The 18,358-nt window shown below is 41.5% G+C and overlaps 1 protein-coding gene across 1 annotated transcript; it reads right to left on the bottom strand.

Annotated features, from left to right (window-relative positions):
* Positions 1 to 470: 470 nt before the first annotated feature.
* Positions 471 to 18,281, bottom strand: LOC133019245 (C2 domain-containing protein 2). Its single transcript, XM_061085652.1, has 13 exons — positions 17,444 to 18,281; positions 16,567 to 16,662; positions 15,100 to 15,219; positions 12,560 to 12,661; positions 11,817 to 11,933; positions 8,759 to 8,867; positions 6,932 to 7,040; positions 6,783 to 6,847; positions 6,556 to 6,671; positions 6,279 to 6,447; positions 4,782 to 5,023; positions 4,267 to 4,534; positions 471 to 2,625 (listed from the first exon to the last, which is right to left on the bottom strand). The coding sequence occupies exons 1-13, from the start codon at positions 17,729 to 17,731 to the stop codon at positions 2,405 to 2,407; spliced, it is 2,022 nt and encodes a 673-aa protein (XP_060941635.1). The 5' UTR covers positions 17,732 to 18,281; the 3' UTR covers positions 471 to 2,404.
* Between the last annotated feature and the right edge of the window lie 77 nt (positions 18,282 to 18,358).

An 18,358-nucleotide genomic window follows, 5' to 3' on the forward strand; every position in this document is an offset into this window, starting at 1 on the left:
AAAATGTTTCTACATGGTCTGTTTATTGATTAGAAAATAAATATTTTGGGAATAAATAAAAAAACTAAAATAAATTATTTTCCTTCTTCACTACTTGTTTTGGAAGATGTTCGTACAAATGTTGTGGACTACACCGTATATTTCTCTCTGAAATGTAGTGGTGCAGTAGCATCACACCATCAAATAAAAATAGTTGAAAACACGAGTACCTCAAAAAATGCATTTGTTATTTTTCGACCAGCAGAGTGGGACAATGTTGACTCTTTATGAATGAAAAGCCACTGTAAACTAACAGAAGTAAAAGAACACATCAACATGTAGTGATTTACATTAGCACAGGGCAGACCACCACAATCTGTTATTGCTGAAAATTGAAATAACTCGATGTATAATAGCTGCAATCCCTGCACAGAAGTGACTGAGGCTCTGCAGCAACAGTGAGGTCACTGTGCACAAAAAACAGATGCCAGTGAAGAAAACATCAGGAAGCAGTTTATTAATCACAGACAGCCCTACTGCTCACTGAAAGCTGAACTGCACCCACAGCTTGCACGAAGCAACGGCTCGGAAGCTGATCATGATTAAAATGACCCGTTTTATTTTGACAGGATGTTATTCAGCCTGAATCTTAGCTTTTTTATATATATATATCTATGAACAGAATATGGTCGATGGAGAGCAGGCGATGAGATGTCTGCCTTGTAAATACAAAGACACAACTGTGTCCGCAGGAGAGCGCAGTCATGGACAGTGAGTGTTATTAATTCTCAAGTCGTCTTCTTGATGACAACACTCCGTTAACAGATATGTGCATAGGCTTTTTGATTATAGACATTGCTGATGTTGCAGGAACTTGGTGGCGCGCTATCCCAACAGCTCGCTGCCGTCCCTCAGCTCTCTGATGGTGCATGCGGCCTCTAGACCACGAAAGTGACACTGAGTCCAAGTGTAGGACAAGCCGACGTCCACTTCAACATCCTCAGAATATCTGTAAGGCAATCTGTTGATTCGGATTCTGAGCACATTACCTAACTGAAGAAACAGTAGTACAGGATGTGCAGAAATGTCTTCAATGGAAAAAAATACAATCATTAGCTGGATTAAAAAAAAAAGGAGTCAAATCAATCTGGTTGCTCCCAAACATGTTCACACTTTCTCTTGTTCACATGTTCAAAGTTACATCCTTTTTAAAAAATTAAAAGAGAGAACAAAAATTTCATTCAGATGAAAAGCTGGATTGAAGAGCGTAGAATGAGTTCAATTAGTGCGTCACCCGGCAAGTATGGCCAAATGGATTATCACAGTCCAGAGATAAAAGGTTCATTCTGTTCCCTTTTACAATCCTGCTGATAAGAGAAGTGTACAGGAGGAATCATTTGGGAAGACAGACAAAAGATGCATATATCATTTTTTTAACTGTAGAGGGGAGGAAACATAAAAAGCTCATATATAAATTTAACGTTTTCTTTAAATGGGTGGTGGTGAACGATCAAACAGCCTCTGCATAAGATAATCATAATTAACTTGTAAGGACTGGTTTGATATGTTTGTTAAAAACAAGGCTTCTGCTTTTATCGATAACTTTGTAGAACTTAATGCTTATAACTTATAGCTTTTATATGCAAATGACATACAGCTGTTAATTATTGATTTGGAATAAAACATGGATTTTAAATGTTTTAGAAAAAAAGAAAAAGTTTGATTTAAATACCCTACTTCATAGTTTTAGTGTCAATAAGTAGTTCTATCACTATCTCCCACTTGCACTAGTCATGCAGTGAACAGATCAACTCCCTTTGTGAATGTTTTCAACACAACTCAGACCTAAAGAGGAGTCTCTAACACAAGAGCAGCTCTTGTCATTGCACTTTAAATAAAAGGTTTTCTAAAACTGTGCAAATCATACAAACACCGCTCTGCTCTTCGTCTTTGGTCCCGTTGGTCCACCGTAGGAAACGTTACGGTTTACAGCAGGGAGAGCTAACTCTCTATCTTCATTGAGGTAAAGAGCGATGGCCCGCACCAGTCCCGTCTGTCCGTAACAAGGCCGTAAAAGCACTTAAAACGATTTCAAAGTTTTGCATAAAATTCAGATAAACAGAAACATGCAAAATGATATCCTCTGAAATGCCATCAATCCAGGGCAGGATACGGTCATCCACACATGCACACAATTGCTTTTGGTGGAACATCTGCTTCTTGTAGGAAGCACTTATGCAGGATATGGCAGTAAAAGAGGATATTTTTCCATCTGCACAGCTCTCCCATTCACAATGCAGGAGCCCCAGTATGCAGGCTGGGCATTAGGGGGAGTTGGTTAGCCAGGAGGTTTGCCGATGTAAGTTTTAGATGGGGTGGTAATGGTTGTTGTGGGAGTGACTGAGGTGAGAAGAGAGTGGAGGGGTCACGCATGTGGCTCCCCGACGGAGGTAAAGCCGTTGGTTTTGCTCTTGTTCTTACTCTTGCGGCTGAGCATGCGGCCGAGTGTGGCTGTTCGGCTGGCGCGCTCCACTGCGGCCGGAGACTCGAGGTAGACCAGGTCATTGTGGGACTGGCTCATCCCCGGGTCCTTGCGCTGGTGACGGCGCCGAAAAAAGAGCTTGGCACTCTTCCGTAGGAAACTGCCTGTAGCAGAGAAGCAGAGGACATTCAAGATACATCCAGACAAGTGCTGCATTCCAATCTGTGTACTTACTCATACTTATGCAGAGGTGCGTTCACAATGACAACATTAGGTGAGCTATGAATAGATGGAATGTGCACTAAGAACTGTCAAAAGAGAGCATAGGAACAATGGACACTTCTCACCCTCAACCTTTGCCATCTTGGCTACAGACCAAGTGTGATTTACATTCTGCATGACACAGAGGGTACAGTAGTAAGGGCAAGGAAAACATCCACTTTCAAGTCCAGCGAGAAAAGTAGCTAGAAGATATTTTGAAATGTGAAAATGGTCGCATTTAACTGCCATTTCCAGTGCATGTGCATTGGGACAACTCAGTGTGAATTTGTCAGAATCTCAACACTATATCAGTACAGCACACGGTGTAGTACAGGTGAGTATACTGACATAAGAAAACTTATTTGAAGACAGCTGAAGAATCAGTGGTACAGAACTTGTGTCAGTTAGAAATTGATATTGGAGAGAACTAGTGCAGTGCCTGTTCAAAACCTGGTTGGAATGGGCTGTTTGCTTGGCCTGTGGTAAAACACCTTTGCCAAAAGTACAAGTTAAGGTTTACATCCAAATCAACTCGTATCACATGTGTAGTAGTGTCTGTATTAAGTGTATTTTGCCTTTATAAGAATATGGATTATTGAGCTATAGCCAAAAAGCTGTTTTGAGAGGTTACAATGAGCTTGACCTTTCACACCCATTTCATCATTAGGTACATGCACGTGCATAAATGTTACCAAAATTAATTTCCTAAAGGTATCCTGAGATATTATATCCATGAGCATGGGGTCTCCAGGTGTAGGATTTTGAGGATTATTGGATGTGTAGATTACTTCAGGTAGGCTGTGAACTAAAGTTGATACATACAAAATACGTTAAAAAAGATACGGCAATATGAGAAGATGTCAGTCGTCCAGTCTTGACAAACTAAACACCTTTGGAATTCTATGACAATTGAAGGTTTCCACAGGTCCTGTTTCATGTTTGGAAGAGGAGGGTGAGGGGTATTCACTGCAACATGCAACTTCACCACTAGATGTCACTAAATTCTACACACTGAACCTTTAAGTAGCCAAGAATGGACAAAACAAACACTGACTCTAGAGAAGGCGGAGGAGCTTTTATGTTACCTGAAGGTCACCATACATTCTCCAACACATTTTCAAGGGGAGGGGTGTTCAGGTGATAATAATGCGCAACAATACCAACAAATGCAACACACTGAACCTCTACAATAGTCTACACTACAGCTAGCAGAAGCGACACATAACTAGAGTACCAAGAATACTGCAGGTAACTTGTGAAGGAACTTACTCATCCACACATGTGTGCTTAGCACTGCATTCCTCTAAGATGGCAGTGAAGTTCAGAAAAGAAATTATGTCAGAGTAGGACGGAAAGAGAGAAAAGAACAAAAAAGCAAACCGCATCACAAGAAAAATATTTGAGTTTTGCCAATAAGTTAATGTTTTCTGAGGATTATAAGTAAAATCTACAGTATAGAATACTAATACAAAGACCGACAAGTTGACCATCTCCATGCACAGTCACACATGTCTCCTCAATGAGTCCCCTCTGTGCCCTCTTACCTCTAGTCTTCTTGCAGTTGGCCTCAGACACACACATGGATAGCGAGCTATGGTCCATTTCCTCTCCTGTCTGGCTCTCCCACTCCTCTGGGGGCCGGCCTATTCCACTGGGTCCCTCCTGGGGCTCCGACACCTCGGCAGTGCTACTGGTCCCTGATGCAATCGCCACGGTCACATCTTGAGTGGAGCTGCTCTCTGACATCGAGGCATCCATCGCAGCAGCGTAGCCCGCCATCAGAGCTAGCTCATCATCCTGGGACATGGGCGTCTAGAAGCATATTCAACTATTTTTAGAATCAATTTCTAGTAATTTCATGATCAACCACACAGGAGGGTAGGACAATGGCTTAAAAAGCTTTTTTGTAAACTGGCAATCCTCCACCTATCTCAGTTCCATATTATTTAAAACCCTGTTTATGAAACAAGTGAAACAGTTTTACTCAAACAAAATAAGATTAACAGCATGATGCACCAGTAAAGAGTTGCTGAGATCTGGTTGGCTAGTTCGTCCTTACTTTGGCGATGCCAGAGATGATGATGGTACTCTTCTTCACCGGGGACTTGAGCTTCTGCTTGGCCGACTGGTGGAGTTGTCTGATGGCGGCCTCGGCCACCGGGTCTGTGCCGTTGAGCATCAGTAGCTCGGTGTCAGATGAGGACAGGGCCTTGCTGACCGTGGTCCCCAACATAGACACGTCCTCTGAAACACGCCGCTGAGACAGCTTGGGCTTGATGATCACAGGTTTCTGCGCAGGGTCTGAGCGAAGTGAAGATTTGTTTAACATTTCACAGTGTGCATTGCAGAGGTAAAAAGAAAAAAATGATCTCAGTAATAATATCAGAATCCAGAAACCTGTGCAGCTAAATTATATTCAACAACATTATTGTTTTTTACCTGGTCTTCAATGGAAAAGCCCTATTTACAAAATCGTTCTATTGTGGAGATCAGCACATTTAAATGTCTGTCATCATGCTAAGACCAAATTGCTGAACCTGAGATGACGTCGCTGTCATTAAGTATTTATAAGGTGTAAAGGATCACTGACACAGTTATATTTACCACTTGGACATGTTATCTAAATTAGAAATTGTAGGCACTTTAAACGTATTTAGGGAAAGAACTGGTCTAGCAGTGTGTTTGAACAGTTCAAAAGATGCAATCAAGTTGCAGGTACATCACACAGAACTGTCCCATCACTCTATGCTCTGCATTGTTTTTGTTTCCAGGGTGTTTGGTCCCAGCTCCAGCTGCAATTTATACACATAACAAGATTCATGCACTGTACTGAGGCTCAGTGGTGCTTTGAGCTACATCATAATATGTGCACAGTGGTGACCATGTTTAACATATTAAACAATGTTAAACATGTTGTGATCAGCCTGACACACAAAACTAACCAGAGGCGGAGGGGAGTGGTATATATAATGTTAGGTTATACAGACATTTCTCTGCTAACCATGGTACTGAACCATTTCAATTTAATGGCATAAAATTTTCACAAAATGGAGCCACCAACAAATCCATCTAGTGAGCGATGTTACTGGCATGGATAAAAATTGGTTTTATTGATTGGAATGGTTATTCAATTTCAAGGGTTATTCATACAAATTATTTACATTAAGACAATTTAAATAATGATATGAAGATATTTACTGTAAATTAAGTCGATTCACGTGGAACAGTTGTGATTGTTTAGAGAAACTCTGCATTTGAAGGGCTAATTATATTTGCATTGCTCAGTGACATTAAAGCATCATCATATTGTATATCAACAGGAGTAACAAGCTTGTTGCCAATTACAGTGACTCTACAACAGATCTAGTAGGTGCTAAGACTTGAATGTTGAATTGTTTTGACAAAGGAACTCACATCCATGGAAATGTGAACAAAGAATCTCAGTGCACTATTTATATTTCCATCTACTGAAACTTTTCAAAACAACCAGTACTAGAATCAAAATGAATTAATAAAAGAGGTGTTTCTGCGTCAATAGTGTTGAGTGTCACTGTACCCATGTTGAGTCCAAGTGGGAGTGGTCGACCTGGCTTGCTCTTCACTGCAGTGACGGTGGTGACCACCGTGCCACAGGGCATGACCGTTCGGTCCATCTCCACCCTCTTATTAGAGGCCGGGGTCGGAGGGTGCCAGGACCTCACCTCGCTGGGCTCCAGGTAGGTAAACTGAGGAATATGATTCAACACATTAAATACTATAACAAGGTGTGAGTGAAAACCTGAGATGCAGAAACAGAATCTAACTCTTTGTAGTAACTGGGATGCGAGTGCTACCTCAGTAGTCAATGATCCAGTCACCGTGTCTTTGGTCATGAGTGCAAATGTTTGCTGTCCTTTGGGATGTTTTTTTACAAGATCAAAAGGCACTGACACCTGACCTAGTAAGGAATCTAACAGAAAGAAAACACACCTGATTTAGTCGTGGAATGCCAAAGCACATGACAGTCAAAGCTCGTGAACAAAATTAGTTTGTCATCAAAAGGAAGGAGAATTTTCCTTACTCTGTTGAGGTTGTCCATCATTCATCAGCTGAATAATGAGCTCTTTTGATCGTCCATTCAATTCACTGGTGAAATAGAAAAATAAATCCACTTGTATTAAAGCAAAAGACAAACTCCATCTCAAAGACCGTGGTGGTTTGCAGACTTACAAGATAAATGGCTGGTCCCACGCAGGATTGGTCGCGTTCTTCAAAACAGACGTGTTGAACTTCTGTGAAGGATCATCTAACTGCAGTACACACAGAGGATTCATGCTGCCTACAAACACAACAAAAACAGCTCAGTTTGCATCACAGGAGGCAAACAGTGTGTGTTTGTCTGAGAACTAACTGGAAATTATGTTAGTTCTTCAAGTCTTTTGACAGTTGATTAAACCAAATCTGCTTTTGCATGATTACATTTTGCTACGGTCACTTCCACAGCTTCACTTTAATGGACAGAGGGAAATTCCACCCACACTGCGTATGATGAACAGTGCATATGTGAGACCAGATTCACAAAGTAAAGGCAGATAAAGTCCATTTATAAGTGAACTTTATCAGCCACAGGCACTTTCTCCTAAGGAACGCATCAGCTTAAAGACAGGAAGTGTCAACTGAAGCCAAGTATAGAGGAAGGAAAACAGAGTGTGATGCTGTGTCATGTCTCTGCTGCACAGTATCGAGCTGAATACTTAAGAAGACACTGACTCACAGTTAGAGGGTGACTCATCACAGAAACTACCAAAACAAAGTTGTTGGAGACGATGTTGTTGTCAAAGACTTAAATTAAATAGCCTCTTATCAGCTGAAAGCATGTTTTCCTCTAGTGTCATGGCCGACAACACAAAGTTCCCTTTGGTCCGTAGTACCACCATGCTGGGTGAGGTAACACTGATGTGAATTTATTATGAACAGCTTTGACCAGTAGACCAACTCTTACCCTTAACCCTTGAAATTCCACATTAACTCGCAAACTACAGGCAGTGATAACCCTTCCCAAAGGCAAGCCGGATGTAGTTATCTGTTCCATGTTTGACTTGTTTGTAGCTTTAGTACTGGGTGCTAATATCTACAACACTCAGGAGACATTACAAACTTAACATGCGGGCAAAATATTTCTCTTAAAAAACATTTTACAGCACAATGGAAGTATTTATAAAGGTGTTAAGGATTACTGACACATTGTTCTATTTACCACTTGTACACTAGATTATACATTGTAGGCACTTTAAACTGTTTGGGTATAGATCTTGTCTGATGGTGTACACAGTTCAAAAGATGTAATCAAGTTTCCGGTACATCACACAGAACTGTCCCATCACTCTAAGGTTTGAATTGTTTTTGTTTCCAGGGTGTTTGGTCCCAGTTCCAGCTGGAATTTATACACATAATAAGATGCATGCACTGTACTGAGGCTCAGTGGTGCTTTGAGCTAAACCCTAATATGTGCACAGTGGTGACCATGTTTAACTTGTTAAACAATGTTAAACATGTGGTGATCAGCATGACGCACAAAGTGTGAACCAAAATATTTATCTTAAAAAACATTTTACAGCACGATGGAAGTATTTATAAGGTATTTAGAACTGGTCTAGCAGTGTATTTGAACAGTTCAACAGATGTACACCGGAAATGATCTGCTGTACTATTATAGGAATATTTACATTGATAAAACAGGTAACGCTGGAATTTGTTTCAACACCCCAATGACTTTGACTCCGATCTAACCAATGCATCTTTTCATAACGTCTCTAGAACCCTTCGACTACATCCTGATGTAAAGAATAACACAGCTCAACATTTTGGTAAATATAATTATAGTAGAGAGATGATGGCGTGGATAACATCATCTCTTTTAACCCATTCCTTCTCAGTCTGTTCATTCTGACCTTACTGACATGTAGGTTTGGGAAAGCTGACTCAGTGAGCTTGTGACACTAAGTCACAGTTACAGCTGTTTCATTTGAATCTAAATGACAAAGACAAACATCCTACCTGCAGCATCTTCCTCCTGATTGAGCGTCACACGGATGTTTTTCACCAGCAGCTTCCAGTCATGGGCACGGGGGGGTTTTGGGGGCGAAACCACTTTGTTCTGGGCTTCCTATTGAAGAAACCATAGTAGGTGAAGGAGAGAATCACAATGTTGATCTACTGACTGCACCTGCAGCAATGCAACCAAAACACTCCCAGGTTTCACCACAGTGCTGTAATTCACATCATGGAGACGATCAAAGGTCTTTGAAAGTAAATCAGAAAAACTGATTTGTCCATTTATTTCCTTACATTATACTTTATTTTAATTGCCTTTTCTTGCAATTTACTCATGTGGGGGTTGTTCTTTCCATTTCATGATGCAAGTTCTGCTTCATCCTCTCACTGCAGTTGTTGACACCTGTTTTGTTGTGGGGGGAGGCGGGGCCTTTGTGTAATTTGTGGGGCTCCACACAATTTACTGAACAGCCCTATGTGTAAACACTGCGCGGCTCTTTTTAAAGAAAAGGTGGACGTAAAAAGGGCAAGATAAAAAGCTTTTGTGAACACGCCGTTAGGCTAGATTAATATTTGCGTTTGTGTCAATAACTGTCTGTTTACCTTTTAAAATAGTCTGTTCTACATCTCATGTTTTCATACAGCTGCTGGGCTCATGGTGTCACCTCCCGTACCATCGTTTTGGCCTCGGTTTTGTTTTTGTTCTCAGTTGCTTTGAGAGTTGGATTTGGCAAACACTTCTAGCTTAACTCAATATGACAATGAAGAATGTATTCATACTAGTCTTCATTGTGAAAAATAAAAAAATATAACATTAGTTGGTACAAAAGGAGGGAATATAACCCAGCTGACAGAGTGAACATTATCCATGATTTGAATTTGATTTACATTATGTGGATTATTTACATTTTTAATCTTGAAATAGAGAAGATATTAAGTTCAGACCAGATTTAAAAAGAAGCACAGGCCGATCAAGATAAATGGTCTGGTTCAACCTGCTAACTGAGGTGTCTAGTCTGTTCAGTCATCATAAAATGTTAAATCACATATGGAGGTGGTTACGACTGCAACAATTAGAAGATAAATAAATGATCAACAATTACAGGGCTTGTGACTGCGACTGATCTGGTCGCATATGCGACTGAAATTTTGGCCGTGCGACTTGATTTGAAATCACGGTTGCCCGCGTGCGCCTATAAATATAAGCAAAAATTTCAGGTGTGCGCCTAGATAATGGGCTGCAGAACCAAGTCATAAGCTGGTATGAGCGCTAGAAATAATAAGATCCACGCCCCGCTGGCGAAAACTAGCGATCAAATAAACTACTCTGACACAAGCGATAGAATGATAGTTGCTGTCACTCGCCCGCTTACACAGAACCCGGAAGCGCTATCGCTGGCAGCGCTAGCAGTGCAACGATCCATAATTCCCATGAGAGGGGCTTCTCCGCTCAGAGACGAATCAAGAGCTCCACTAGAGCCAGCATGGGTGTGGGCACCGTGGAGGATTTAATCCGCATCTCTGCGGATGGTCCTTCACTGGAGATCTTTGATCCACTTCCTTCTGTAAGGAAGTGGATCAGAGCCGGTCGTAGAGCCAGGAGACCGGAGTTCAGCCGTCCCTGCCCTGTCTAATGAGCTGACTGTTAACGTTGTTGTTTTTTCTTATCTACATGTATGATGTTGAGTAAGTAAGAAACTTAAAGGACATTATATATATAGTGTTGTAACACTATGGCACATGTAGTAGATAGTAATATGTTGTTCTACTGATCATGACTGTAAAACGGATTATATTTTTAGCTATTAATGTCAAAATGAATCCTGATCTGCGAGGCCATTCTTATGTATGATGTTAAGTTATTAAGAAAGGACATTATATATATATAGTGTTGCAACACTATGGCACATGTAGGAGATAGTAATATGTTGTTCTACTGATCATGACCGTAAAACTGATTATATTTATAGCTATTAATGTCAAAATCAATCCTGATCTGTGAGTGTCACCATGGTTTCTTAATGTTATAATATTCTTGTTATTTATTTTTCAACAGTTGACTGCAGGTACAAGACCAGTCTGAGTAATAAAGAATTTGGTTAAAACAAATGGTGTGATTTGTCCTACTTCCCCTACCATCTAAACCACCTAAAATACCGTGCAATTATTTTCCACCTATCAATGTAGGCCTTTATCTAAGCAAGGTCATGCCTTACCTTTTATAATCTGTTCAAACATGTTATTCCAGGTTGTTAACATTGATCAATAGTAGTATTACTTGGTTTGGCCAACGTTTTATAGTGGTGCGCCTAGATTTTTGCTGGTGCTCCCAATTTTTCTGGGTTAGGAGCACAGTGCTCCTAAGCCAAAAAGTTAGTCTGGAGCCCTGAATTAGAACAAACATTTCCTGGTAAAAAAATTTCAAATGAACGAATTGCATGATTAGGGAGACTTGGGCTCTGGTGACTTCCGGAACACATGATTTATTTGACATTTAATAAACAAAATAATGAAATAATCTACAATTGTGACCTGAGACTCAGTACTCAGTCATGGTCTCGACCTCCATAACATCACTTAGTATTATTATACAAAAAAGAAATGTGTTCACATTAAAACTGAGCAGCTACTCCAAGAATACCAACTCCAGTTTGTGAAAATGATGCATGGTCCAATTAGAAACACATGACATGACACCACGTGATGACTGTGCAAAGTGCACCGCATTAAAAATGTTTCTTATGTGAATTTTGCTGAGGTTTCTTAACACAAACTGTCACAATGATTAATTTGCAGAATTTATACACTTTTGTGAAGACAGAGTTACTAAGCAGGTCTAGAATATTTGTTATAATACTTGAGAAGAATCACAACTTTGATTCATGTTAATTTAACTGTGAACCTGTGAGGAAAGATGCAGTAGGTTATAGGCTGGTTTGTCACCTTGCAGCAAACAATGACCTGGAATAAAAGACAACCAGTACAAACACACACACCCTCATTGCATTCTTGTGTGGCTGCTGCCAAGACGTCATGCATCAGGCATGACTCCTCCACTCACCTTGATCTCTGAGGCCTGAGCAGACCTGCAGTTCAGCAACACAGAGGGGCGCGTCACCGATAACAGCTGCCTCAGCTGCTCCTTAATGGCTGCTACACTAGAAGTGTTGGCATTGTCCTGACAGAGAGAGATGGCGATATTATATGAGTCATACATATTTTTTTTTTAAAAATGATTGTGGAGGAACGGAGAATATAATGCCTCCGTGCCGGCGGCAAACACAATTTCCACCTGACTTTGACTGCTAAATTTGTATTATTTAACCAGACGGATCCTAAGAATGTTTTTTCTTACTGTAATTCATAGGACAGACTACTTTAAAATTTGTCTCCAAATAAAATAGAGGTTCTGATAGGACTGTATCCTTCACCAGCACTGAAGATGAGTGATTATCTACATTCATATTATGGTTGTTAATAGAAATTAGCCAAAATGTTATCTGGACCTAAAACACCAACAATAAATATAAGTGTTTGTGTTTTGATTGGAGAAACGTTTGACTCGTGTGGACTTGTCAGAGGTAAAAAAAGGCGTACAGTGAACAGACGCCCTAAAATATTGGCCCCAGAGATTTAATTATCACCCCATGATAACCGATGGGCTTCGCGATTGACCAAAATGTAACCTGTTGATATCTGATTTACACAACATAACAAACTTGGCAAATGAATCGAAAACAAACTGAACAGTACTCCTGGGTTAGGGTGTCTCTGTTCTGTTATTTGAGAGGGCCCTGAAATTACCTGGGTGAAAGTGGGCGTCACCTGCAGCTCCGCTGTCTCCAGGTGAGACAGTCCCCAGCTCACCTTGATCTCATCTTCAGCCTCCTGCATCTGCAGATCAAGCTGGAGAACACAGGAAAAACTCATGATGCCAGAGTCATGTAGTTTCACTTACATTGAATATATGGCACTATATTAAATAACTATGAAATTAAATGGATTTTCAAGATATCAAGCAATGCACCAACCATGATTGGTTTCAGTATGTGCTTAAAAACAAACCACTTAAATGGGAGGGTTAACAGAAACTAAAGGTTTATTGTGGCTCGTTAAACCTTTTACCTGTGTTGCTGTGGACTTATGATTTATCACCTTTAAATAAATCACAGTCTGTTGTTGTGTTCTGTCATTTGATGAATAAATGTCCAAATACCAAACAGGCATTGAACTGTCACCACTGCACCAGTCCACACACATTTGAAATAATTCCTCCCAGTGGATTAGTTGTTAAATAGCTTCAGGCAGCGAGGAGCGTTCACTCACTCAAAACTGTCATGATTTTTGAGAAGAGATGACAACATGACAGTTGGAATCAGTGGAAGATCACTGGATCGTGGATTCAATTAAATTCCTTTAAGATTTTGTTCATTTTGTTGGTTTGTCCTCGGCCAAGGACGTTACCACCTCAGCCCCTTTTTTGTTTGCTTTGTTTGTTGGTTTGATTAAAGCAAGATTACAACTACTGAATGGATTATCCTGAAACTGAAGAAGGAGTAGTACAGGTCAGAGAAGTACATTCATTTTCGGTGCAGAACTGCATCAGGGGACAGATCAGGGCATTCTTCAACATTTTCACAGTTTTCCGGAGAATAGTTCATTAATCTTGATTACAAAAATAATATGTATGAAATTTGGTGCAGCTTGATTGATTTTTTAAGAAACGGTTGGGCCTAGGGGAAGGTAGGTGCTTTGCTCAGTGCCATTCTATTATGAATCTGCCTTATGTCTCTGAAATCATGTTCTGCATACAATGTTTAATAATAATAAAACTTTGAAAACGACACTGCTGCAATTGTCCAAACCATACAGTCTACAACAAGCATATTACATCAACGTCACAAACACAAAGGATTTCTCAGAGAAGGTCAACAAGACGAACATAAACACAAGGCTCATCTGAGAGAGAATGAACAAGGAAGATAGGAAAGAGTGAGATAGAAAACAAGAAAACAAAGTGGGCGATTCTGCCTCAACATGCCTGGATTCCAGTGTAAGACTGAACAGCTCCTTAAATGATGCAAAACAAAGACCAGACAAATAATACTTAAAAGACTTCATAGGCTGCTTTGATAAGAACTGGATCAAAGAGAAATAAACTCTCCATCCACATGAACTGAAGATCAGAAATAGTTTATGAAGGTTACTTCCTTCACTATATATGGTCCTTTTGTGTATGCTTGTGTTGCGTACTCATACAACAAATATGTAAATACAGCATTTACAAGTCAGATGAGTACTGCATTAGCACGACACGCGTGTGTCCCTCATCACATGATGTGGGCCACATGGTGCAGTAGTGTGTTAAAGGACACAAGTACAGGGCATACTGTAAACGTGTGGGGCTTATGTCACACATGTTACTCCACTCATAACATAATGAGCCGGGAGCATTCTAGCCCGGACCTCTGTGGAAAGCTAACAAATGTACCAGTGGATGGAAGGAGGCGTTTGAAAGGCTTTCTGACTTTTCCAGACTAAAATGGAAACAACGAGAGTGAACAGAGGACAAGCGGCTTCCTTTATGTTCCTGTGACAACAACTGATCCACAACCAAAACAAAAACGCTCCCACTCTAATCCTGACTTAGGCTTTGTAGCCTCTCACTCTGGTTGTATTTATGGCACAATGAGCTAAAGAGTTGTTACAAGCACCTTATTAGTGTAAAAATAGCCTTAATACAATTGGGTTAACTTGTATAGCTGCTTGTATCCATACATTTAACACTGGACCTAAGAAGTACAGGTAGGTTAAAGTCAACCACAACCTAATACGCTGTATTCATTAAATGTCCAAACACATCTAAGTCCAAGGAGGAGGAGTGTCAGTGAAGACCGGACTTTTTTCTGAAGAAATAAGGGCTGTGTGATTTGAAGATGATAAATCGAATAAATGTCTACAATCTCTGGAAAGCAGCAAAGGGTCATTAGTGTTCGTGACATAATTCTAAAGCTTCACCAATCTCGTAAAGACCTACTGACAAATGTAGAAGGAGAATAAGTGGACCTTAATGGAAAGGGGCCCTGGAGTGATTTAAATGACGTCTTCAGGACATTTGCCAAGCACAGAGAGATGGCCCAACCATTTAATCTAATGCTGGTGCCAGCAGACATCCAGTGCCGGGCAGCAGCACATCATGTTTAATAAAATCTACCATTAAACTAAACCAGAATGACTGCCTGAAGGATTCAACTATTTTCTTCTGAAGCCTCAGTGACAAGTATTGCACAAATGTGTTTTGTTTCTTTCTTTGTATTCATTACTTAAGTATGTAGAGTATTTACCTGCAGCTCAAGTGGAGCGATACACACTGTGTATGTACGAGGATCTGCTGTAGCCATGGCTGACAATGCCGCACAGAGAGAGAACTGAAGCTTCTCCCCGACAACACTGCAGCAAGTGGCCTGTTGGGAACAAAAGGTGGGACATTAGTGTTATGTAAATCTACTGAGAATGTAAGAGGTACAGCAAGGCCAGCATTTGCACAAAGTTGAACCATGTGTTGACTTATGCATGTAAAGCAGGACTCAAATAGAAAGGGAAAAAAGTGTCCTCTGCACAGGTGCTGTGTGTAAAGACTCACTGATAAACATTTACGTAACCGTGTGTGTAGATTGTTACACAAGAAACATATGCATGACATAAGACAAAGATAAAAGCAGTGAAAGCACAACAAATCCAAACGGGGGAGAACATCTGTGTTGGCTTCCCAACAGATTCAATAATGTGTGAGAACAATAGATCACTTTCACTGCAATGGAACACAACTTTCACAGAGTAAATATCCACACAGTGGTACAGTCCCCGCTCAGTAGAAACACATTCATTCAGTGCATTCTTTCTGATTTCAGGGTAGAGGGAATGGGTTTGTCCAGTTTGGTGTAAATCACTGTAATGGGAAACCAGGACATAAACATAGGTGCTGCGGCATTCCTGTCTGCCTGTTCCTCCTTAGTGCTGAGCCTGACAGATATATAAGCTTCTTAAAGCACACACACACAACAGCATGTCGGTAAAAAAAAGCCTCTGTTCATTAAACTCCCCACATTCACCGACAGAACACCTGCTATTTTGCACCATATCATGGTGATCACAATGGAAGAGCTGAGTTTGCACAGAGAGCTCAGCAAAGCCCACCCCACGCCAGTGACACAGAGCAATTTGTCCCTATCTGACCTCGCTAAAAAATGAAAGCCTGATGGTGGCAGTTTGCTTTACACACATTCTGCCGCATGTTGGCACATAATGTGTTTACTGTTGAAAACTAAATGCAAGCATTGTGTGGTCTCTTTCATTTGCATCTCGGTTTATGTAATGAGCATGTGGACCCCAGAAAAGAATGCACAGCAAATTATCTTGCCAACTGGAAAATATTGGGGGTAATGTCTGTACCCAAGTTAATGAGTTAGTGTTGATCTAATGCAGACCATAATGCAGCACTGGATGCAGAGTAGCTCCTTGAATTAGGGGAGAGCAGATTGATGTGAGGGACAGGATTTGTCAACTGCACAAACAAGGAAATTAAAAATCTATAAAGTGTCTGCAGCTATGATCCACTTCAACAGTGAAGCGACCATGGAAGACAAATGATGATTTTTTTCCAAACACGACATACTCACTCAACAAGAGCACAGCCGATCTAGTTAGCTCCCGGAGCAGTATATCGATTGATGACACACAACGACCATAAACATGAAGCAAAAGCCCTTGCGTTGCATTCGTAAACACACTGACTTTAAGAGTAAGTGTACCTGGCTCCTGGAAGACTTTTTGAAGCTGGACACCTGGCTGAGCGTGAGCTCTGACGCTTCAACATCATCCTCTTCAAATGTCAACAGAACAGCACCCTGGTGAGGAGGGAGAAGATAAGACGGATTAGAACAACAACATATCCCACAACTCCTAGATCAGGGCAATTACGTTGGTGCCAATGAATCAGCATTGATCTGGGCTGTAATGAATCACATTGGCATCTGCAGTGCGTGTGATCCCACTGACTAACTCTGAGAAACAGAAAATGAAACTGCACACGACCCATGCGGTGGTTCTAATGGTGCATTGAAAACTGGAGAGAGTCACAGGGGCTGATGTGTCCTATGTTGGAGGATGGTGTTCACATGTGAAGTCCTGAGAGGCTAAATCAATCAATCAAATTTTATTTGTATAGCCCATATTCACAAATCACAATCCGTCTCATAGGGTTTTAACATGATGTGACATCCTCTGTCCTTAACCCTCAGCAAGAGTAAGGAAAAACTACTAAAAACCCTTTTAACAGGTAAAAATACGTAGAAACCTCAGAGAGAGCCACATGTGAGGGATCCCTCTCCCAGGACGGACAGAAGTGCAATAGATGTCAAGTGTAGGAAAACATCATCAAGATAAAGTTTAAGCAGCATTGATGAGCATAAACATTTTGAAGGATAACTTCATTACTATATGTCAAGCAGTCCTGCTGCAATCATAGACTATGGTCAGCAGCCAGCAAGATCATGATCCACCATCAAGATGTGATCCACTATAGTCCACAGTATGAGTGTAGATGGGGATGATCTGTTTAAAAGTCACTTCCTCAGACAATTAGCTGTCTTTATTGAGGTCACCTGCTGCTCAGGTCATGAGACTCACCCCACGCTTCCTCGACTCCTCGTTCAGAGCCTCGCACCACGCTCCCCTCCATCGACTCCTCCAGCTCCTCAGCGACAGCGCCCATTTCAGCAGCGCGGCGGCGGCTTCCTCCTCCGTCGCCGCATTGCCCTCGGCTGTCCTCTGCCGGTGTCCCCCGGCCCTTTGTTGGACATACTGGACGAAATACAGCACCAGGGTGACCAGGGACGCGGCGAACAGCGTGACCATGCACAGCCACTGCGGGTCCTCGAAACCGAAACGTGAAGTGGCGCCTTCCAGGTCGGACATTCTTGGCTGGATGAGAAACGACGAGCTGAGCTTAACACACCTTCTCTGAGAGACGACCTGGAAACCTCATAGTCTGAACGTGCTGTGCTCATCGTCCCCCATGGTGCAGAGGTGGAAAGCGGCTTCACAGCAACACACAGCGTCCGCAGGGACCCGGTGCAAAGGTTTGTAAAGGTGAACTCACAGCCACCCGCAGAGGAACATCCCGTCCTCCGCTCATTGACTGTGCTCGTTAGCTTCGGGGAGCTAATCTTCGCCTCACCTCGCTTTAACTAGCTGTTCCTCGTTAGCCGATAAAGTTTAACCCCGCACAAAAAGAACGACTTGTTTCCAAAGTTCAGCGGCTGAGTTCCGGCGAACAGCACCCGGAGAGAGAAAGACGAGCCCCGGGAGAGCATCCCGGTAGCGGAGAGGGCAGACGCGGCCGCTGGACTCGGTCTGACTGGACTGAAGTTGCCTGTTCGAAACGGATATGTGGCACAAACTGTAACTCCCAGAATGCACCGCGGAGGATGCGAAAGTTTGTTGTTATTCTGGTAGAAGCGTGAACCGAGACTAACCCAGGCGGAAATTAGTCCTTCAAATTACTTGCTTTAATCTGGAATAATATCTAGTATTTTATTTGTT

This window comes from Limanda limanda, chromosome 14 (assembly GCF_963576545.1).
Source record: "Limanda limanda chromosome 14, fLimLim1.1, whole genome shotgun sequence".
Taxonomy (NCBI): Eukaryota; Metazoa; Chordata; class Actinopteri; order Pleuronectiformes; family Pleuronectidae; genus Limanda; species Limanda limanda.